Source organism: Strongylocentrotus purpuratus, unplaced genomic scaffold (genome assembly GCF_000002235.5).
Source record: "Strongylocentrotus purpuratus isolate Spur 01 unplaced genomic scaffold, Spur_5.0 spur5_scaffold_4, whole genome shotgun sequence".
NCBI classification, from domain to species: domain Eukaryota; kingdom Metazoa; phylum Echinodermata; class Echinoidea; order Camarodonta; family Strongylocentrotidae; genus Strongylocentrotus; species Strongylocentrotus purpuratus.
Window position 1 is genome coordinate 9,359,390 of NW_022145610.1, and position 25,368 is coordinate 9,384,757.

The following is a 25,368-nucleotide window of genomic DNA, read 5'->3' on the forward strand; positions in this document are numbered from 1 at the left end:
AACAAAAGGTTTTGAGAACATGCGATGTAGGGGAATACTTTAAAAGTGTCCGCAAATGACTGTGTACATCATCGTCATACATGTCCGTTTGTTTGTGTTTGAGAAAAGAAAACATTAATGTAGTCCGTTGAGTCTGTGTTTAAGTATTTGAGTAAACGCCCTTCTGGCTCCAAGCATTGTCTTTATTCGGTATATTTCTGTTTTGTTAGACTCTCAAGTAGAAAAGCTTTCAGCCTTTGTTACTACTCAAACAACTAACTTCATCTATATTGCTATGGCATAATTTAAGTTTTTAACAACAATGTTTCCTTTAAATAACACAATATTGGATTTATTACTTACAATATGGTTATATAAAGCATTTTGAGAAATGGCTCGGTGATTTCATTACGTTCTTTCCTTGTTTCGTAGGTAATTATGGTGAAGTGCAGCTACAAGAGATGCAGCAAGATCAGGGAGCTTCGGGAAGCCCGGAAGACCTACAAGACCTGCCACAACTGCTACACCTACTACTGTTCACGGGACTGCCGCAAGGCCCACTGGGGTCGCCACAAGAAGAAGTGCCTGTACGGACGCGTCAACAGTCTCTGCAAACATGTCATTTACCACAGTCGGTACAATGAGACCTTACAGGAAGGGTTGTCCAAGATCGCCAGGAATGGCTACTTTGCTCACGGGAGAGGCGCGGTGCTGCTCGCTTTCTCGAGTGTGGAAGAGGCGTATAGGTGAGTGTTGCAATTGTTATCATTGTTTCCCGCATGTTATTGAAGTAGGGGAAACGAATATTGCTTGAAATTCGTAATAATGAATACACCCTAGAGCGAGTCGAGGGATAGAAGATATTAAGGTCACATGTAATTAGAGTGAGATAAAGAAACATTGAGGCTGGAGAAAGGGAGAGGTGGAAATATGAAGGAAAAGGAAGAGAAAGGAAGAGATAGAAAGAGAGAGAGAAGGAAAGAAATATAGAGACTGAGAGATGATGAGAGAGAGAGAGAGAGAGAGAGAGTTTGAGGTAAGGGGGGGGGGGGGGGGGTTGAGAAGAAGATGGGCGCCAGAAAGATAGTGAAAGGGAGATGAGTATATTGTGGGCTGATACAAATTAAACATCATAATCTTGCACAATATCTGATTCTGATTGAAATAAACCAAATATTTCTGAGAACCTATTTTGACAGAGAGGCTGAATAGTTAACACTGTTGGGGTTTTGGATCACCGTTTCATACCAATTAAGTGAAAACAAATTTTCTCAAATGAGTTCGTTTTGTTTACATGCCGTCAGGTACATCACCAAAGGCCTTGACCAGTTGAGCACAGCGCCTGTTTTTCTGTCAGCTCGGGAGGTAGAAGAATGCGGGGAAGGTCGATTCAACTCTCTCCAGCAGACCTGCTACCAATACGACCCAGAGGTCAAGTTTGTTCTTAACGTGTCCATTGTGGCCAGCCAGGACTCGCCCACAAAGCCGTTGCCAAGGAGACCGGACCTCATCCTCCGAAAATGTGCCAAAGTTCGCCTGTACGAGGGAATCGGGCGAGGGGTCAGCGGCCCCGGAGTTGATCGCGAGACGCTGATCTTGACTGCCCCACCCGGTGTGACGTCGGAAGGGGGACTGGACATGAAGGCTAGGCAGGTGTGCTTCGTGCATATTCAACGTCAGTTACGCCAACGCGGGGTTAGTCTCCGACACCAGTTCCCAGTCGTTTATGAAAAATTGTGCCGTTGGGTGGAGCAGAACCAGCATATCACGCCTGTGACCATCTACCCGCGCGACGGGAATACTGGAAAGACCTTCATGTGCCTCATCGTCCCCGACACCGATCAGGACACCATCGAATGGGTCCAGAACCCAGAGATCCTCGAGACCATGGACTCCGTCGAGACCGTCGACCTCGATGCCGAGATGGAGAAGGTTGAGAGAGCCGTGAGCAATGTCGCGTTATTGCAGATGACCGTGTGAACACATCCGTTTTAGTTTTCGAGAACTGAACTATTTTGAAGAAAAACAGTGGCGTCTGAAATGACTTATCATTGAGCATTATGGTGGCTATTCTAGCTTAAAATCAGTATACCTCAAACCCGAAGTATTCTACCAAAGAAAGAAGAAAGAAATGCGTCCAAACTCCAAATGATAGTGCGGACACGTTTGACCGAGTTTAGAGAGGACAACAGTGTAGTGGTCCTCTCTAATACAGTACTGTGGAGAAGTTTACAAAATGGATAAAGCACTTTCAAATTCCAATGAACTTGTAAGGAGCAGTATGAAGCAGTGATAATACATTGATTGTGGAATTTTATTGTTCTTGAAATTGGATCAAATCATAATGCACAATTTTGGACAATGTTATCGCTGATGATATGTGCAAGCTGTTGCGATACGTTATCTTCTGGTGAACTCTTACGAGACTAACAAATATGAAATGATCTTGCTGTATCTCTTGAAGTCTGAAGCTCGACCGAACAAAGAAAAGAAGACAGTTTTTTATTTGTGTTTTTATAATTGTATGTGTTTTGAAGGACCTATCAACAGAATTCTTTCACCGATACCGCTTGTGTTTTTCCCGTCTTTCACTTAAAATATGGTACTGTACAGACAAATCTGCACGTAAAAGGATTGTAAATATTTCTTCGCAGTCAAACCATTGCCAAGTCGTTATCCTTTGATTTTATTCATTTGTGGAGTCTTGAGGAATTCGCAGTATTTTGTGCAAGTTTGACAATTTCTTCGTACCTAGAAGAACTTCGTCACCATGCATCTTCGGTATGGACCGTTCTCTGCTATGCCTTCAGTGAGTACTGTGCCTGTATGATCTTTTGTTATTTGAAAAAAGAAGGATTTTTTTGTTATATTGATAACAGCAGTTATCTCTTTTAACTTGTATGCTCATCTAAAGTGTGAAGTTTAATAATTATCTTGGATGAACCAGCTGAAATGGGAAGACATTTCTATGTGTGGAATCTACTTTGACGACCCGGAAAATTAATGTCGGCAATATGCCGTCTGAAATGTCAAACCTAGCCCGAAGGATCCCATGGCATTCATGCATCGCAAGGATCATTTGTTTTGGGTGTGCACGAACCGTGAATGAAACGTGAAAGAAATATTAATATCGCTTTCTTCAGCTCTAAATACAACATTACCACATCATGTCCTTGCTTTGGACCATTACGTTATGTTTTTTTGCAGTGATTTATTTGCCAATGTAGTAAAAGCGAGGCATCGTAGTAATTGTGATTGTTCCATTGCGCAGTTCGTAATTGGACTATAATCGAAACTTCAGGAACAGACGACAAATATTCTTTAATCGCGAACATAAATTATGAACTAATGAAAATGGCATCGTTCTTTATAAACTCAACCATTCTGATGTGTAGCTATGGACGTATACGCAGTGAAAGAGGAATTACTTTGCTTCGAAAGGAATATTTTTCTTCACATCGCAATCTCTTTACGACTGTGTCTGCAAAATAACCATGACATTTCATTACAAACGCGGGATCAAAGTTTTCATCTTACGACAGTTAAACCCCCATTCAAGAAAATAATTGACATACGTCGGACCGTATTACACTTGGATCACTTTGAATGAGGTATTTAGAAAGAAATTATTTTCCCACGCTTCATAAAAAGAGCGGACAACAAATATTTCTATACCAAGAAGTCAACAAAATAGCGAGTTCATGACACAGTTTCTTGCCCATTCTGTATTTCACACACATCACAAAAGGAATTTAGAGAAATCTTCACTGAACACGGTTCCTTTAAATCTGCCCGTAACCCGCCATTGTGACTGTGCATTCGAATCGGTACTTATTCTTGTTTGCATGAATAACTGTACTTTGGATCCATACAGTGTCGCACAACAGACAGAATGGTCTCTCTTTTTTTCGTGTTGTATTATCGCTCGCTTTGTCAGGCAACTTGTCTGCCAACCGTCGCACACAGAAGTGTCCTACTTGAAGAGAAGTCATGCTGATCACGTGGTGATGATAAGCTACTTGTAAAAGAAACCCATTTTATCTATGGATGGATAAAACTCCTGTTCACGGAGTCTACAGGACACCAACGGTAATGGTGTCTGCAAATTATCACGCCAAAGAAAATTTTCATGTAAATTAGAAGTGTTCCCGTTTCACACCTTTACCCGAAGTAACATTTTACCATACGGAATAAAATGAAAATAACCCTATCAATACTGCACATAGTGAAAAATTGTACTTGGCTTATGACTTCACGCGAATAGATGTTGTATACACATGGAAATTGCCTACATTCTGGAATATCGGGCACATGAACTCTTAACATAAATTGGAAATCATGAAGTAATAATACTGGTTGGATGTGACAGTTGCGCTAGTAGCCCATAAGTTTGGACTCTTCCTCGATGATTCGGATTCATATTCAACTTGTTAAAAAACCTCCTAAGCAATGATATATCAACACGCTTCATTCTACGAAAAGACATTCACATCACGCAATGGACACAAATCGCGTCCCGTTTATCATCATGGACTTCTTGTTTTCCTCTACGGACCGTACGTGCACTGTAACTAAACGCCATTTGACAAGGAGTAACATTGCATGTCTGTCCATTCCTACTGCGGGTCTTCATCAGCGCACAGCATGTGACCGTGTGCATCTTGTCACACCCACGGCTTCTCCTGCTGATACGAGATCATGATGCTGCCTAGCCGTTGTCATGGTGACCGACATCTTCATCCATGCAGATTTCAGATGAGATGCTGATGATGGGATGCTGCTGTCCGTTGCTCCGATGGATGCATTGAGGGGCGTGGGTGTTCAGGACATTCGTCACAAGGTTAGTGAGGCGATTTGTATTTGATTTTCTTTTTTTGCACAATCGCAAAGGCTTTCTAAAAATCAACCTTGGGCAATTTCGATAGCCTTGTGTGACATGTTCTATGTACAAACATGAACGTTTCGTATTAGTTACCTAATGGGATATACTATGTTGAACTTGCCATGAAGTCGATTCCTCGAAAATTCTTTCAATAAATGTACTAGATTGTTGTGACTAACTGAGGGCTGTATAATCTGTATCTGTTTTCCAGTGATTCAGTATCACTTGTACCGATAATGCAATTTTTATCACAATTTCCCCTCATTATCACCATCACCAGCAAACGTGTATCCCCTAACTACACCATTGCCAGACATTTGGAATTGATGATTTTGTTTTCCTTACCTCTTTTCATGAAATGATTATGAGATTATGGTTTATTCTTGATCAATAAAATTGTTATTTTCTTATTAACTTCATTGATCAGTCTAAAGAGTCACAGAGCTTGAGCAATACAGTTATGAGAAGATGTACATTTGTATTCATTTATTATTATTCAAGAATAACCACATGGTCACAATCATTGCATGAAAAGAGGTATTAAAGGAAAAATATTCTAATCTTCTTGGAAACGGTAAACTACTACTCGACTACTACTACTACTACTACTACTACTTATACTTATACTACTTCTGATGCTGCTACTACTACTACAACTCTACTCACTATGAATATGACTGACAAAGAAAGCGGACAAAATATACAGTTCCTCAGGAAGACAAAGGAACATCCCTTCACTGCTATTATGTAAAAAGGTGAATATGCATGTGACACCTGTTCTACACATTTTTAGATAATAGCAGTGAAGGGATGTTCCTTTGTCTACCTGAGGAACTGTATATTTTGTCCGCTTTCTTTGTCAGTCACGTTCATAGTGACTACTTATTACTACCACCATCACCACTACAACAACTACAACAACAACTACAACAACAACTCGACTATTACTACTGATACAATGTACTTTACCTCTCAACGCACTACCAGGTATATGTATACAAGTTGGTTACACGGTACTAAAAATATAATGAGTTTGAATATATGAAATTAGGGAAAATATACTGTTTTTTTTTCTATTGAAAAATCCCACAAAAAATAAAAACAAATGGCGGAACAAGAAACTAAATATTCATTAAAGGCTTAGCAATAGCATTAATTCACAATAACTAAGTAGTTTTGGTGGATCAAAGTCCGGCACTTCATAAAAAATGAGGTAATTCCTGCGTTTGATTTATTTTCCACATGACCGCATCCCACATCTTCCATTATAACAGGGTGTTGGAAGATGAGGTATACAGCGTGTCACTGTTTACCTAAAAATGTAGCCAGCCTCCTACGATAAAAAGGGAGCATTCATTCTCAGTCACACCTCAAAATAGCCTTTCCTTTTGTCTGATAATAACATGTGCCTTCTAGACAGAAATCGAGACAGACGGTATTGTTTTCTCTGGGGAAGGTCGTATAAACATGACGAAGAGTGATGTAATACAGTTGTGTTGCCGATTGCTCTGAACATGATGTAGGTGAAAATCCTCTCCTCCTTTATGTCTCATTCACTTTAGAACGAAATGAATTTATTGTAGGATGACACATTATTATTCGAATAGACGAGTCGTGTTGTTTGCCTTGCACCGACAGATCGGGGTCGTAGTAAAATGTGTCAGATCCGCTTAACGTTGTCTTTTTCAAATGAGTATTGTAAATGTCAGATCTTATGTATTCAGGGAGCAGTTTGTAGAAGAAAATGAAATAAAAATGCTAAGGGGAGATTATTAAGAAACAGGTATTTTATAGGTCCATGTGCCAACGTTTGTGCTCGCAAGCAGAACCTTAATTACAAAAGGAGGGCCGGAGACGTACCCCACTCCCCTATAACCCAAACCGACGCCCCTGATCACTACCAAGTTGTTATCCGCCAATCCACTTTCGAAAGCAATTTGAGTACCCCGTATTGTTGTATCACGATTGAACACAATGCTGAGTTATTAATACGAACTTAGTGCTTCTATTAAATTCTCTGTGATAATAATGAACAAGTCTGCTGTATTGCCTCGCATATGGCCATAGTAAGTCATCTTGAATGACTATTGTTTGAGCGCATATTGCGTCACTGATACACCCTGTACAGTATATCAATATCTTCCTTTATGGCGTCGTTTGAGATAAACCAGGAATATAGTGAAATGCCAAAGAGTTATCGTCACCTTGGTTCCAATGCAAATGATATTATGCCAGTGTGTTTAGGGCTACGTGCAATTTACAGTGCTGTAATCAGATAAAGCATTCCGTGCATATTATGCGTGTTTAATTATCACCGTTAGAGATTAAATAAGTGATATAATAACTGACTCATGCCATACTAGAATGTTTATTGCTCATAACAACATTGACCTTTGACCTAATGTAGAGCCCGGACCCCACCTCCATGAAAATTGACATCGACTATAAATTTATTATAAGTCTGTAACTAAACTCATATACTAGTAGGCTCTCCCCACTCAGTGTTATTTAGGTGTCGTTGTCGAGTGGATATGTCACCGGACTGTGGACCGCAAGGTCCGCGGTTCAAGTCCCGCCGCGGCACTAATGTCCTTTGGCACGTCAAGTATCTACATTTGCCACTCTCCACCCAGGTGTTAAAATGGGTACCCGGTAGGATGCGAAAGCTAATGTGGTTTGATTAGCAATGGCGCTTGTAAAAATGACGCCTGGCTGGAATGCTCCCAGGGAGTGAAGAATGTGCATACATTGTGTGCGAGTAAGCCTGAATCCGATGACCACTATGTTCCGCGCCTAGAAATAAAGTATTAGGCGCATTATAAATGTGAGCTATCATTATTATTACCGAAATTACCCACACGTATAATTTTTAAAGAATATATTCATTAGATCCATTTTGTTTTTTAATTATTTTTTTTCTTTAGTATTCTTAAATTTCCCAAGCCTTTGATTTTGATGAGTATTTCGCCATTGCCACAATATGGATAATATATAGATTGAGTTACAGTTGTATGCATGTGTGACTGGGACTCAAGTGTTGCCGGTATCACGTTATTTTTTAGGCATATTATACTTTTTCAGCTTTATACTAGAGAGAACAAAAACAATAGGGGAGAAACTGTATTGTAGTTCAAATGTGGCAGTACGATACTGAAACCGAAGTGAACTTCGACTCTGTCAACCCATATTTTCTTCTCTGTAATGAATTCTTTTGTATCACCTCTTCCAATAATGTTTCATTTGAATCACAAAGCAAACGTTGTGTTAGACCATCCTATCGTGGGCCCGGTACAGAGTCCTTTCTAATTGAATATGCTTTATTCATATCAAAGGACAAACAGTGGTTGTCATCATGGCAGCTGAAATATTATGAAACACGTTTCATGATGTACTATGACCGAGATGGCATTGTGAACGATTTCAAAACAAATGCGGCGTCTTATTTACTTATCTCATAGTCTGGTTAATGATTAATCCGAAGAATTCAGTGATCTTACTCTCCGGCTTGATTCTCAAGCATCAAGTGTACATACTTGAGGTGATCAGTCATCAAATTGGCAACGCCTACAAATAATGAAATATGGATTTTTGAATATGAGGCAGCATAAAATGGGGGAAAAGTTAGGAAAGAGCCAACAAATACAACAGTGATGTTGCAACATTATACGCCTAGACATGTATCCATATATACATGCCTAGGCGGATTCAAGCTTTTATAGGCTATAAGGGTAGACTGGAAAGGCTGCGGGCCTTCTATTTTAGAAAACCAACAAACCAACAAACATACGAAACAAGCAAATAAAAAGAACCCAGACAACTGAAACAAATAAGCAAACGAAAACCAAACAAAAAGCACATGGATACGGTTGTTTTAGAGCCGAAATGGCCGCGTGCCCACTATTTTTTAAAGAAAAATTAACAAACACACAAACATACGAAACAAAAAATGGTATATGTTTATTTTCTCTATATACTCGTTTTAGGTTGTATGTATCATGTCACATGTATCTTATTTATTTTTCTCTGTGAATAATGCATGTTAACGCAACGAATTTCCTTTTTGGACCGATAAATTTGAATTGAATTGAATTGAAAATGATTCTGTTCCGCTGCCGGAGAAACTTAAGGCCGGGGAGGGCCGGCGGGGTTCCCGAAATGGTGATTCTGGGAAAAAGACAAAAATAGGGAAAACATCGGTCCTCTCTTGTTGACGATCTTCGCCCTCCGCCCCTGAAATGAGCATTTTGTAGACTACTTTCCTCTTTCAAAGTGTCATGTTTGAATACTGTGATTGAAATCTGCATGGGGACTTGAGATTCTATTTTTGAAACTCATCTCACGTCTCGTTTCATGTCTTGCAATACAGGCCAAACATGTATAATGTCTACAGCAGTGGTGCGTATAGAAAATTGCGTGTTGCTTACAGAGCACTTGGTTATTTTTGTCCTATAATGTATAACTACATTGTGACGCGTACATGTATAAACGTGTAATCTTTAAAAAAAGAAGCTGCTATTGCTTTTCACAAAAGGCAACCGATTAAGCTGATCACACGACCATAACGAGCAGATATAGATGTATTACCATTTCTTTTATATTATTCAATGTTAGAAAGCGAAAATAGAGAAATCATACAACATCTAGCATTCACTTCACTGACTTCAGTTCAGTTTAATTTTTATTCCACTTAAAAAATAACACAAGAAATGCATAAAGACATACAGTATAATATTGTCAAGACTATACACTGCTGCTATGTACAATGCAATGTACAACAACAGGGAGTAAGAGACCGTTTGCAAATAAAAGAAGCTATAGAAAAGCTCCGCTTGTAAACATAGCTTCTTTAATTTGCAAATTTTGTTTCACTATTCTCTTTCTGTTCTGTTTCACTATCCAGAAGGGGTCCACTGACCGTGAGCTGTCGACCCATATTTCCCCTACTCTCTTTTCTTTATGAATAACCATAACATATTGGAAAGTACAAAACCTTTTTAAACGCGCCCTTTTCGAGATCATATCAGTTCCAAAATCAGCACTCAGTGAATGCAGAATTATACTTTGACACCTGCGCTATATGTTTGGATTTGGCAGTGGTATATTCACCCGGGGTAATAACTCTTTGTTTGTGCGTTGATATGATTATTATGTTATTTTCTCCCCCGTGGAATGTATTGGCCGCGTCATCCACATATTTAAGGTTAAATACTAAAATAGAGCTAGCCTATACGTTGGAGTGGGGGCGGTGGTTATAGGGTAATAATGTTGGGGAATTTATAGGCGGACTAGTACTAGTCAAGGGGAGAAAATAGATTAATCCATTTAAAAAAAATGAAAGCATGCCAATTCTTTGTGATAGAATTAAACGCTGCGACCAGCTTGGTATTTCTTTATTTTCACTCGTATTATAAGGATTGCGAAGATGGTTTTGTACAGAATTATACTTCTTTCCATTTTTAATCTCACAAAGTCCACTCTTTTTATTCCTTTCGTCCTCTGGTGCCTTTTATTCACATATTTCAGTCAATCTTTGTACTCTATTTTACTATTTCTGTCTCTATCTCTCTGAGTCTGTCTATCTTCCCCCTTTTTCCTACATCTATCTTACATTTCTCCCTGTCCTTTTCCCCTGTCTCATCGCTTCTCTACCTCTCTCTTCATTTCTCTCCATCTTTCCCCCTCTTTCTCTCTATCTGTCTCTCCCTCTCTCATCAGTCCTTTGTCTCTCATATTCTCTAACCCCATCTTGCCTTCCCTTTATATGCTGTTTTTCGCTTTCTTTCTTTCTTAAATAGCATCTCTCTCTCTCTGTGCCCTTAATTCTTTGTTTCCACCCATGCGTCACATCGGAGAAGTACCTTCTTGTATCGGTAGTCAAAACCTATACACTGTTTAAATAGTAGCCTTCCGCATTCTTCTGACTATCGCGTGTATTTACAGACATATAAAATCAGATTATAACGTAATCTGACTCGTAAATGCCAGTATTTTTTATAGGTGATGACAAATTTTGTGTTGTACACCCCCCCCTCATACAGTTCCTTACATGTATATCATTGAAGTCATCTATATAGGCAAAGATTGACCAATAAACATTAGTTATTCACAATGATCTGTTGTCAATTTGTTTTAATAGATTTTTGTTTGTATAGCCATATAGATTCAGAGATGACAGCGCAATATACTCAATTAAACGCAATTATATTCGATTCAATCCTTTGTCTTAGGTGGTGTCGCACTTGTCCCTCAATTCAACGGTTGAAGGCTCGAATTTCAGTCAGGCACTGAAGTCCTTTGGCAAGACATTTATCCTCATTTGCCTCTCTCCACCCAGACTTAAATGAGTACTGCACCTAACAATTGCTAGGGTAATGCTGGGCTATTGCTCGGGTAACTGCAGTGATGCTGATAATGCTTTCTTCGGTTAAAGAATAAATAAATACTAATTATACATTATGGATAGCCGGAATGTGAGAAAGAAGTAAACAAAAACAAAATGAGTTTTTGGATTTGTGGGGTGGAATTGGATTGTTTCGATATGTAATTCAAGATATTGATACTTTTGTTTAATGATATAAAATCGAGCCATTCCGTTGAACGCAAAACATGCAATTCACAAACCCACCTTTTAGTCGGTGCCCTATATCATCAAGACAGTGACATAAGCTACACTGAAATGGATTCTGTGGAAGATTCAGGAATTGAATATCGTCTAACCCAGGTGTATATTCCTAATTAGATATAACTCTGACGTGTGACGTGTTCGTTGAAAAATGTCTATTTATTCAGAAGGACTGGGGTCAATTTGCAGATCTCATTAGATCCCTGCTGCGGGGAGAACGGGGAAACCTGTGAAAATAGACTGCTAAGTTCAGATCAGATGGTGACCGTGGCGTTAATGAGAACATGTACTGAGCGAATTAAATTTAACTCAATATAACTACAAAATGTTTTATTTGATAACGAGAGCCAAATGTTAATTTATAGAACTCATTAGATCCGTGTTGCGAGAATAATCTGTCAAAATTAACCGCTTATTTCAGATCAGACTTCGAACGAGACGCGTAAATGAACGCTATTTGGGTACAAATGTCATCATACAATTACAGCTTGTTCGGTAAAATGTACTATTTATTCAGTAGGGCTAAGGTCAATTTACCTAACTCATTAGATTCCTGCTGCGAGAAGGGCAATAAAATGCGTGAAAATTGAACGCTAAGTTCAAATCGGATCGTTACCATGGTGACGAGGTAATTGCAATCAGGGTATAAATTAGTAAATGGGTAGTGCTCAAACTTTATTATACAGTACCGTGTTCTTGCTTTGTAGAAAATATAATTTGTGAAGTGTTTGGTGGCAATGTTGGTGTCTGATTTTATTGAATTTGGAAATTTGAATAGGGTAGGCATGGAGACTACTATCATCACTATCCTCTTTCACAATCATCATCATGATGATTATAATCATTATCGTCAACACATATCATCATCATCATCATCTTCGTCATCATCATCATCTTAATCATCGTCATCATCAGCATCATGTACCATCGTCATCATCATCATCGTCATCACGTATATTCATCACCATTACCATCATCATCATCATCATCATCACCATCATCATCATCACGTACCATCATCATCATCATCATCATCATCATCATTGTCATCATCATCATCGTCATCATCATCATCATCATCATCACGTACCATCATCATCATCATAACCACAAGCACAGTCTTTGTCCCTGTCAATCTTGTTCCTTTTGGTTTTGTCCTCCCTTTCAGATCATGTGCAAATTTACGAGTTGTTTTGGTATTATTATCAGACGTACAACTGAAAATTCATTCGATTTTGAAGTTTGGGTTCGTTGTACTTTAGTCTCAATCTCAAGTTTGAGCTATTTCAGATGGTCTGTTATTCCCACCCGTTGTGTCCATCCAGGGGTGTCATGGTCGTGTAGGCTGGTGAAAGCCGACTGAGATATCCAACAAAACTTAGAATAGAGGGAACAAAAGAGGGAGAAAAAAAAATCGGAGTTGGTAGTTTCATGAAATCATTAAATAAGTTTGAAAATAGAATAACCCGAATATGATTTTTATAGGCAACGCACCACGGTATTTTCCCTTTGACTTGATTTCTCGAAAGTCTTTGCGATCGTGTTTTAAATGATGTCGAATTGCATGCTGACTGATCTTTCATTGCGTTTGCATATCATATAGAGAACGCAATTTCGTATTTTGCAGTGAGTGCCCATAAAATGTTGACAAGCACTGTACAAGTTCGTGACTGGCACGGTCAGAAATTTGTCTGTTTAAATAAGGTCACACCAGGGAGTTCATTTATTGGGGGTGGGGGTTAGGGATCTAGTCGTGACATCTGTCGGGGGTAACAAAATATATGATCATCTTCAAGTAGTACATTTTGTGTATCTGTATGAAAATAACATGCATCATACTCCGACGTAGTATGTGTAGCTGAAGTGTCCTAACTATACTAAATGCCATTATGCTGGATATAACGCTGGTCATGGGGGTAACACGATTATACTAGGTCTACATAGTTAAGTACATTCCTTCTAAGGGTCACCAGGTCACATAACAAGACATGTTTTTCCTTCAATTATCTAGAAACATCCTTTTCAACTATTCTGTGATGCATGGAAACGCGTCGCGACTTTATGTAACAATTATGCCGGAGAAAAAAAAGGGGGGGGGGGGGGGGGTCGGTGTGGTCTCTCTTTTCTGAATATCAACCTTCCCGTTTCCCTCGTAAACACCAGAGATACGAAAGACAAGGCTCTGACGACCTGCCGGACAGACCGACAAACAGAGAGACACACAGACGTACAAACAGACATGTGTATAAAGCATATACAGCTGTGCCATAATGTTTATGGGAGAGATTCTATCTCATCGATTTATGCCAGATGTTAATGTCACAACAGTCTCTGGAATATAGCAAGCATTATGCATGTATGTTTCTGTTAGTCTGTGTATCTGTATTTTCATATTTTAACCCATACTGTTGTTAACCGTTCACATTTTACAATGGCTGCCAATACCTTAAATTGATTCAATCAGAATTTTGAAATGAACAGTGTGCAGAATATGAAACAACTATCGTGTAATGATTGATTATTGCATACATATACATTGTTTGCAAACTCATTTTCACTCTTTTCTTTTTTCTTATCTGTTTCAATTCCAGATTTCCTCGTGTTCATGCTCAATCTACTTGCCCATGACATCAGCTCGAAACGGGGAAAGCAAGGATCATCATCATCTCCTTCAATTCAAGCAGCCAAGATTTTAACGACGCCATTTTGTAAATTTCTGATCAACGTATATGAATGGCTCTAACCATACACACAAAGAGCTTATAACTGGTATGAAAATTATACGAATACGCAGGGGATATGCTTTTATCCATTCATTATCTATCCTTAGTTATTCATCGGGTTCTAACGTCGTGGTCGGTATTGCCAGGCACAGGCGTCGCCGCTCTACTAAGCCAGCGACCCCGGCAACGTACAATCTCAGATTTTAAAGAAAATGTTGAGTTCTGGAAAAAAGTGATATATCATTTCTGAGCTTTCTCTTTCATTTGATGTCAGTTTGGAAGAATATCATTGGAGAAATGCCTCCTGAAAAGGATTACTCTTCAAATCCCTTCATGATTATTTGAAATATAGCAAGAAAAAGCTGAAAATTGTGTAACAAAATGTCTGTGTGTAGTCCCATATACACTTTTCTGTGTGCATTACTTGTGACCTTCAGCATGACCGAGTCGATTTATTCTTATTTTGTTGATTAAACAACCTCACACTGTATACCAACTATTATGTGATACAGAATCAACCTCTTCACAGCGTTGCTTCCGCATACTTTCCCTCACAATGCAATCGCATGACCATAACTCAACGTTTTCTTTAAAGCAGAAGAGAGAGACGTCGAGCGTCAAAGCTAGTTGTTGTCATGGTAACATGCATCTTTATGCGTCCCTTAACCTCGCTCGAGAAGATTTCCCGCACAGTGGAGTTGACGAAACCACGAATAGAGTGCATGAATTATGAGTGAAGTAGAGAACGAACGCGGTCATCATGTAGTGGGTTCTTGGATGCACATTTAAGATAACCATCGAATAGGTTCGCATTACGTTGTATTTTAATTATCATGGGCTATGCATCGTGCATGGTACCTTTCCCAATACACTTTTCAGGTAAACATCTAAATTGTGTTCTAAGCTCTTTGAGCCATTGAGTAATGCAGACCATTAGCAGATCCTGGATGCTCTGATATGGCCAACTATACAATCATTATCTTGCTAGCACAAAGAAACATAAAAGATAATCATTTTGGTGGGGGGGGGGGGGGGGGTGATCATACATGCCCCCTCCCCCCCCCCCTTTCGATCATACTCTGACATGACTTAAAATCATTATCAAAGAGAATCATCAACGTATCAGCTTCCGAACACCCGGCGAGCCCTGTGTGATGGTAATCTCATGAGATTCGCATCTCAGATTAATGATATGATATCGATGTATATTAATTTCAAAGCATATTTTGATAACATAATTATGACGGCGATATTGCCTACAATCTTTATGATCTTCCCAGGGGGTTCATGTCGTACGTTGAGCACATGAATATTCCATTAAAAAAGCTTACTGACGCTTGCTATTGACTACATTGAATAATTTGTGAGTTCATGATGATTTTCGGCTAGGGAGTGCCTTGGATTCAAAGGTGAATTAATCATTTGTAGATTGAAATTGGTTTTGCTCACGCATACAGTTTCTGCATGAGGTAATTAGGAGATAACATGGTACCGGTGATCAAAAGTGTGATGTTTATATGAGTTATTTCGTGTCATTCATAATCATAAAGAGACAAAAACTGAACGACGAATTGATCATTTTGCATAAGGGCACATTTGGGTCTAATTAATCTACCATCGAATTAGAAGAAAAAAACAACATATTTATTACATTGTTCGCTGTTTTGCAGAGGGTGTTGCACTCTATTAATTCAGATTCTACGCGACACCTCCACATCCCATTGTAAGATTAATTCATCGGATCTAAAATTTATGACAGTTTTTACCAATTTTGAAAATTAATTCCTTCTCTTTATTAACAATTTGCACAAAATTGATAAGGTTAACTGCCATTGTTATTGCAATTTTGGCTGGTGTCAATGTTGATAACTTTGATGATTATAGTACATGTACATGTACATGTATTTTTAATTTTTTTTTTTATTACAGAGGCCTAAACGGTTTGTTACTGTCAACCAATGTGGTTGTATTTAGTTGAAGCATGACCAAATAAATTTTTTCAAGTTTACTCTTGTGGTGTGGCAACAATAATTGTTGAATTGTAAACATCCAAAGTCATCGGGGCTCTCGTTCATTAAAAGTGAAATACATGTTTGAGATTATCAGAGATGAAATGAATTATCAATGGAATGATACCATCCTTTCATACCATCACTAAAATGATTTCTTAGGCAGCATCCAACAGATATGTACTGCATAAACACATTTTACAGGGAAATATAAGTGAAATGCTCATTTGATTGCATAATGGATGAGAGCCTTTAATATCGAAACGCTGCGAACTTTATACGATTTGACAAAGTGAATACACAGGTACTAGCAAATGAAAAAGCCCTTTGCAAACAAAGGCATATATGAATATAAATGTTAATGGTATTAAACTCAATATTCTAGAGCAAGGTCTGGTGGCCGTGTGATACGAGTGCCAAGGCATATGCGAATAATTATGAATCTAGAGCGTAACAGATATTATTCTAGAGGAATATCTGAAATTATTTTGTTTATAGATCGGGTGAAGCCATTTTCATATATTTGTTTTGTTTGCTGTCCAGTAATAACGTAATAGATCAACACCCTTCAATACGACGATTTCTTGGTCTTGAGTGGTCACTTTAAAATTTGTTATGTACATAGCTTGGCAAACAATGATTGATCTTTAGCGCATTATAGGTCAGAATATTATATTGATGGAACCTGTGATCAAGTAATGTTCTTATTACATACACTGTGTTGTGCTAAACACTAAGAACATACATGTATTAATTGGGAGATTATTTGCTACTTCCATAATTGTAGTACTGACATGACTAATATATATATATATATACTATTCTTCTATTCAAGATATTATGATGTATATCGTCGACTACTGTACAATGTATGACAATGTTTTCTAAATGTATTCGTTGAGGGCAGTGTTACACTCTCATGCATCACATTTAAAAAGTAGATTTGCAATACACACGCTTCGTTTACATAAACAATTAGCATTTTTAATGTCAAAAAGATAAATTCATGTACAATATCAGTATCTTACACGCCTAAATACATTTGCGAAAACACAGTTCAAAATAATAAAAAGTATAATAGTAATGTTAAAGCTAAAGAAATTGTGATTTAAAATGTGTATATATATGTTAAAGTCAAAGAAATTACGATAATACATGGACTTGTATATTTATAGAAGCAGAACAATTTTAACTTAATTAGTCATTGATTTTGTAGATTATCATAAATATCATTTGTAAATAGGCTGGATATAATCCTAATCCCTTTTCTATGTGCATTTATTCCACACTTTCACACTCTTTCAGTCGTTGTCTATTTTTGTAAAAATAGTGAAAACAGATGTCTTATTTAGTTATAAACTGCAATAGATAATGGTTGTTTTTATTTTGTATAACTCAGTTCATCACTTCTTGTGTGCATAGGAAATATTTCTTTGTCATTTTCTCACTTGCCTGTAACATAGCTGAGATTATTGTATTCTGATCGGAGAAACGTGATTAAAACATAACATGATAAAGATCGCAATTCACTCAAATTACTTAATATGTTTATGCGAAATTCGTGTTCAGAAAAGTAAAGACTAAATATATGGCAGAGAGAGAGAGAGAGAGAGAGAGGGAGAGAGAGAGAGAGAGAGATAGAATGAAGGAAGATGGAAAAAGAGCGCGCACTGTCTCTTTATAAGAGACATGGGTTCAGGGTAAGAGACAAAGAAAGAGACAAAGAAAGAGAGAGAGAGAGAGAGAGAGTGAAGGGGGGGGGGGGGGGTAGTGGAAACGTGCAACTTTGAAGACGAAGAAACGAGAAAGAGAACAGCATGAGAAAGGGTGGAAGATAGAGATGGAAGGGGGATAGAGATGGAAGGGGAATGAAGAAGGGGGGGGGGGTAGATATTGGAGAGGGTTGAGATAGAGGTGGAGAGAAAAATAAGATTTGCAGATAGATAGAATACAGAATCTCCACAAAAGTACCGATGAGAAAGGAAAATTGACTAGACGGTGAAGCGTGTACATATAAGGAAGGGAATTAAAAGAGAATATACCCTTACTGATGTACCTTAAGCTACGAAACATGAAATCCCCAACGACGAAATGGTTGACGGCACCTTTCTGGATGGAATCCATATTAATCACATCATATATCATGTGGCATGTGACGTCACGGACAATAATATCACGACACTGGTATGTATTTTAGTATAAATTATACAAAAAAACATAATGTAGCATAAAACTTAAGCTTAATGAGGGTAAAAAGATACAATAAATTATTCAAGAAAGTGATACACGTTACATCAAAAGATTTGGTTCCAATAATGAAGCAAAAATGACATATTAATCCAAAATTCCAAGAAATCTATGTACAATGCATCTAACTTACTTACTCAAATCGAGAGTTGGAAAAAGTAAAATAAGGAAGAGTACTGGTCAGAACAAAGCAATTTTGTGACTTTCTGCAAGACTCCAACAAAGTAGAATAGCAGATGATATAGCGATGCAACTCCTAAAATGCCTAGAAGTTTTCCCCTTATAACAAGATTACTTATAAAGGGACTTCAAATCGGTAAAAAATATATACATTTATACATTTTAATATCTTCATACTTTCTGTCCTAAATATATCTTTATCTTATTTTAACTACTGTGTAACCACTAATCTATGACAAATACAAATTTTAATTACAATTTAATTAAAGAAAAATAATAGTATTACAATGTTTTTTTCAAAAAAATTGTGCCCCTCATACTTAAAATTGGATCATTGTAACCGGGTCGTCGACGTCATGTACTGTTTTACTCGAACATAAGGCCGATATACACAAATCATACAAAATAAAAAAGTTGTAAAAGCATGTTCACACCCCTTTTTGTGATTAATAGTTGCCTATCGCAATTAAAATAGTAGTTATAGTGCATTATGATCTCGATAAAGTCACATTGTTATTAATATATGCAGCACACACTAAAATATCTATCCAATTTCTTGTTCTTCTCGGAAAAACAATTCACCACCAACACACCATCGGCAGCTAAATAGTATTAGTACTTCACATACGGGTGTCTCAGTAAAAAGAGCGGGTATATTTTTTCACAATCCCTTTAGGAAAGGGAAAAAAGTTTCTTCAGTGAAATTACACTCGTTAATTAATTTGTCGTATTTGTGTCTATCCGCCTGTATGCAAGAAGCTTGGTTGACGGAGTCACAACTAATACGACTCGGGCGTCTAGTCATTTAATCAACGACTGTCATAATATAAAACAGCGCCATCTATCGACGGGTCTTTCGTTATATGTACACTGCAGAAAACTTGGTACTTAAGGTATTGTTATTACGTTTCGATTTTTGTTAAGGATACTATGATTTATATCATAAAAAAGAAGATGAAACAGATGTCACAGGAGGCATTATAAAAGTGATTGGTTGACAGAAGGGTGTTTTTATGTTTGTTCAAATAAATTGCAAATGGTGACAAAGAATAAGGAATTATCATGCAACAGAATCCTAAACCCAATCTTTTCAGATACAATGAGTAAACTAATTTCAAATACTGGCATTGGATACTGATGAGAGGAAGAAGTTGACACGGACAGAAATTAGGCACACTTCTGCCACACGTAATTAGAGAAACTTCAATGACGAACTCATTCTGCGATCTCATGGATGATTTTGCCGATCATTGCTCTACATGATTTGTCAAAAATGTCATCATAGGACATCAGATTGGACTTAATCTATGAAAATAAATCAGAGATGTTCATCACACTATGACGGAATTGTAAATTATATGGTGTACATTAATTTGAGACAACTTTATCAGACGAAATGTTGGATGACGAAGAGGCGAACTAAATGTAAAAATAAAATAAAAACCTGATGCGATCCTAACGAGATGGAAACTTAACAATATCACTGCGCATATTGGAGACAAATACAATTTAAACAGATTGGGAATGTAATTACAAATTAGCATTGTTGAATTTAGCGTGCAATTTTATTGAAACAAACTTGTGATCCAGATTCTCACTACGACATGACATAGCCTACTTTTAAAAAAAGTTTCAAAGTATAATGACATCTCAGTAAGGAAATGGCAAGAGAGTATGGCAAGAAATACTCGTTTCGTTATTTGCGATTTTCAAAATGATAAAGATGTCCTAGCTGAATTTCTTTCTATTCGGTAATTTCCCCTCGTTTGAGTCAGACCTCCAATAGCGTCTGAAGTGTCATACACATATTCACAAACCGGTGAATAAAATCGATGCACAACTTGAAGAATTAATAGACTTGATGAGTTTCTGGCGAATCGGTGAATGATAGGGACGCTAACTTCAGAAGAGGAACTTTTTTTAAAACGAATTTTTAAATAAACAGGTGCATGATGACGGAGAGGGTTTGTGTGGTCTGATTCCTATTTTCTTCTATCTAACTTCGTAGAACTATACAAAATTGTTGACTATATCGACATTCACAGGAACAATTACGTTTCAGTAAGGGGTATAAAAATGGCAAGAAATACTGCAAATTTTTGTTCGTCGTAATGTTTATAATGCCAAGGTAGCCTACATGTATTATGTGGTAACATACAAGTAGAGTTTGGTAAGATGTCTTAGCTGCAATTCTTTCTATTCAGTGGTTCCGTCTCTCTTGAGCGAGATCGTCACAAGCGTCAAGCGATTCGACCACGAATTCACTTTATATAATTAATATCCAACAAGTTCACGACGGTCATCAACCTTCGATTCCTTTTCATCGATCAAGGTTGGCTGCCAGTCGACAACATCGAAAAAAGTCCGACGAAACCGTCAATGATCACGATGATGATGTCAGTGTCTGGGTCACTTTTGACTTCGAGACCCTGATCGTCCGGCGACGTTCCGGCACGACCTGCAGCACGTCTTGCTATATCGGGCAAACCGACAGAGATTCGCCTGAACAATAAGGTCACAGTCTGCGCTCTTACTGTCTTGGCAGTTTTCCCGGGCTAAAGAAAAAGAACAGAAAGGAGGCAAATAGTTAAAAAAATTACATCATCTTTTTCGAAGAAGGCACGTAAGATTCAGGCCTCAATTTATTTCAATTGCGTTATTTAATCATGAATCACACGATCGCAAATACTTTCAAAAAATTAACCTATGGCAATTTCGACAGCCTTTATATGCGTCATCCGCGAACACGAGAATGGCGTTTTACGTAATGCGAACACGATTTACATGGAATGTGTCGTTGGGTATTGAATCTGCCCCTCCCCCGAGCTGATTTTTTGAGAAAAAAATTGCGATCGAGTATAATAGCAAGATTAATTCTTGTGCGCGCCATTTTATTCAAAGCATTGTCGCTCTGAGAGTCGGATAATCAGATAACATTGATCAAGTGGGTGCAGTGCAAGTGCGTATGGGATTCTGGTACGGAATGTTTATAATCCAATACTAGTGTATTTTAAGATTTAATACTGTAGTATTTTCCTCATTTCATCTTTCTTTATTTCTCAATTTTATTTGTCACTTTGCAAACCCAATTTGGGAGGACATTGCCCTCCGACATTATGCCAGGCACTGCCACCCTATATGTGTCAACAAGTGTCAGCTTAATGGCGTAATGGCCCTGGACACCGCAGTTATCACCAGTGACTCATTCTCCCTTCCCAGAAATTGGTACAGAACTCTCTTTGTTTTATCCTGCCTCCCAAGAAGGATGAAAACAACATCTTCTCTCTAACTTTCTTCACTACTACACTTCTCATAGTTCTTCGTCGAAGCAACACGTCAATATGAGAATGTCAACTCTACTTCTACAATTTGCTTCATGCATACACAAGGAGCAAATCCTTCTACAATTCTAACCTCCTGCATTTCAATTGGAGAATTCTCTTCCGTGCCTATCACCTCTTGTATGGCACATCATCTCTTTATCCTGCCGTCTTTAGAGGACTGGCAGTCTTGCAGTGGAACGCTTAAATCAGGAACCGACATGGCTCCTGATTCTCCGCTGGGAGCTGCTAGCTTCTTCGTTCCGGTAGCTCTTTTCACACACGAGCTCGAATCACTGTAGCTCGTCTGAACTTTCATCAACGAGTCCAACTCACTGCAACTCTGATGATTTCACTTTCACAAAGTCCGGCTCATCGATCCAGCATCGAGCGACTCACTGCTCTTCACGATCACCACTATACCGGTTTGATGTCTACATTTCAACCTGGGCCTCCGACATCGAGCGACTCACTGCCTCGTCGTCGAGCGCCACATCTCTTCTCTTCTCTTTTCTTCTCGTCCGAGCGCTACATTCATCATCATCATCATGAGCGTCGGCATCGACATCGCGTTCTTCTCGGCTCTTCAGCCACGTCAACGAAGTCGCGTTTCCATCATCAAGCCTCCGCACAATCATCGCGTGAGCCCCTTTCTTCGTTTCATCCGTCATCATCTTCATGGACTTTCGACGTCATTTCTACCATTGTCGTAAGCTCTATTTATTCATCGCGTTTGATTTATTCATGTCCATCTCATACATGACCATTTAAACTCCGTGCAATATCCACGATCCTCATTAATGTGATTCTCATTCTGAATCATTTATTTGCTTGCATGACTACACTTTGCAAGTGTTGTGTCTGCAAATCAGTACCCAATAAAATAACGAAAAGGGAATACTTTTTATCATGTATTTTATTGCCAGTGCAACCTTGTTTCCTCGTAGTTAAATTAAAAAGAGAGTTATGTTGTGTGATCAGTGAACACGCCTTTACAATTTCCATTCACAATTCATCTACACACTAATAATTCCATAATACATTAAAAATTCATTCGAATTCAGACACGAAGTTTAGTGAGTAACGATTCTGTATGATGATTTAATGTGACGTTTGAGTGTCGCTTTAAAAGAATAAAGTGTCGAGCATGATTAAATTATTATAGATAAACTGTTCCATAAATTGGGGCCATGATGTCTGATTGATTTTTGTGTAAACAATAATTTCGGATAGGTTAAATGAACATTCTCAGAAATACGAGGTAAATAAGAATGATTATTGTTTTATTATGAAGAAAAAAAAATCAAATGAAGCTGGCAGTTGCTTATTCCTGTATTTGAACATAAAAATTGCATCCATTTGCACATGGGGTGTTATTATTTTTGTTGATGTAGGACTTGCTGGTTTAGCTCTTGGTGTTTGAGCGTCATGTAGAAGTGATAACACTGGATAATTGCATTCCGAATTGAACAGGGTAAGTAATAATGTAATCAAAATGACGCCTTTTGTGCATCAGGACTAATACGAAGAGTGACGACGTTTCTTCTTGTCACCAAATGTTTGGACTTGTACCCTCCCCCTGCCAGAGTATCCTAGCTACGTCACTGGGGGAGAAAAGAATAATAATAGGTGACGACGTTTATCTTGTCAGAGAATTTTCTAGCTTGTGCCCCCCCCCCCCCGTCAGAGAATCCTGGGGCCCGTTTCTCGAAACCGTCATAAGTCTAAGTTCGTAGACATCCCATAGATACGCGAGTTAATATCATAACACACGTTTCAATGGGTTGTCCAAGAAGTTAGACTGATGACGGTTTCGAGAAACGGGCCCCTGGTTCCGCCACTGAGGCTTTGCCTTCATCGTCATTTACCTGTATTTCCGGGGACAGTGTTGCATGCCGGTTTGAAACATTCCCGGTTAGACGTCGGCCTCGAGCTTGCATCACAGTGATCACTGAGCCGTCCACCGATTAGACAGCGCACCTCGCGAGTCTGCATCCCTTTACCGCATGTAACAGAACACTGGAATGATAAGGAACACCATTAAGAGGATGATGATCGGTTACGTAATCTTTGGATTCTGTAAAACAATGCCTTTCTTCCTCATAAAGACCATCAATTTCTTTAGTTCTGTCTGTCTAATGTTATTCCAACATACCTGACATAACTTCGACGTCAGTGTTAATAAATACGTTGATGTCAATAGTGTCCGATTTCACATACATGTGTAATGCTGACGATGAGGATACAGATGATGGTGATGACGATGTAAATAGTGATGACGGTGATAATGAAGAAGGCGTAAATGGTTATAACACTATTGATGTTGATGATGATGATATTAACAAATAAAGTGATGCTGTTGATGATGATTTCGTTTGATTTGATTTATTTTTCCACTCAAATATCCACAAATTGAAATGACATATATAAACCATACAGTATTACAATATATAATACAACAAATGAATTATACAAGTAACGAAAAAATGGTAAGTATGTACGTAATAAGGCGATCGAAACCGCGCGTCCGGAGACTATGGGAACAAACACGCACAAGTCAGAAAACACGCTGAAGATGGTCCAATGGCATTTTGTACAAGCGTATAATGAACGATAGAAAAACAAAACAGATGATAAGAAAGGAAAAGATAAATGCCTGTGATGAAAACACAAAAAAGGATGAGAAGGTAGGAGTAGGGCCACGTAATAGGGAGTCTATTTGTAGTTCCTTAGAGGGGAAAGAAAGAAATTCACTGGCAGGAATCGGAAGGCAAGAGTAACAAGACCAGATAGAATGAAAAAGCAAATCCGTCCTTAGTGATAAATTTGCGTAATAAATTTTGTTTGTGCATACTTAATTTATTTTGCACAGGTTAACGACTTATGATGATGCTGATGATGACATGATAATGATGATGACAAAATATGTTGGTCATATAACATTTTTCAATTCAGTAAAAGAAGGAGATAGAAAGGAGCATGATGAAAAAGTCAGGACGAAAATAAAAAAAAGAAAGACAATGCGGGTATCGGTGATGATCAGTGATGTGCTGTGACGATAAAGATATTATGTAATGAATATAGTGGTCCTAAGGATGATGATAGCGATAGTGATGCTAATGGAGGTGAGGAATGATGATGGTGGTAATATGATGATGATGATGATGGTTACTCGGTCGTTCGTGATGATGGCTTGATAGTGACGTTGAAAGTGATGAGGTGATGATAGTGGTAATGAGGTGATGATAGTGGTAATGAGGTGATGATAGTGATAATGAGGTGATGATAGTGATAATGAGGTGATGATAGTGGTAATGAGGTGATGATAGTGATAATGAGGTGATGATAGTGATAATGAGGTGATGATAGTGATAATGAGGTGATGATAGTGATGATGAGGTGATGA

General features: G+C 38.2%; 2 protein-coding genes across 2 annotated transcripts in view; one reads left to right on the forward strand and one right to left on the reverse strand.

Annotated features, from left to right (window-relative positions):
• Window positions 1–15,840, forward strand: part of LOC578501 — a 32,065-nt gene extending 16,225 nt beyond the window's left edge. The window contains exons 2-4 of the mRNA XM_778665.5: window positions 412–725; window positions 1,284–4,819; window positions 14,075–15,840. Of these exons, the coding sequence (XP_783758.5) occupies window positions 412–725; window positions 1,284–1,959 (990 nt within the window). The 3' untranslated portion in view covers window positions 1,960–4,819; window positions 14,075–15,840. The remainder of the gene's footprint in view (window positions 1–411; window positions 726–1,283; window positions 4,820–14,074) is intronic.
• Window positions 15,841–17,527: 1,687 nt separating this feature from the next.
• LOC100891182 (ADAMTS-like protein 2) overlaps window positions 17,528–25,368 on the reverse strand; it is a 47,054-nt gene continuing 39,213 nt past the window's right edge. Inside the window, exons 16-17 of the mRNA XM_003723899.3 lie at window positions 23,831–23,981; window positions 17,528–21,197 (exon numbers count right to left, since the gene is read on the reverse strand). Coding sequence (XP_003723947.2) covers window positions 21,052–21,197; window positions 23,831–23,981 — 297 coding nt within the window. The 3' untranslated portion in view covers window positions 17,528–21,051. The remainder of the gene's footprint in view (window positions 21,198–23,830; window positions 23,982–25,368) is intronic.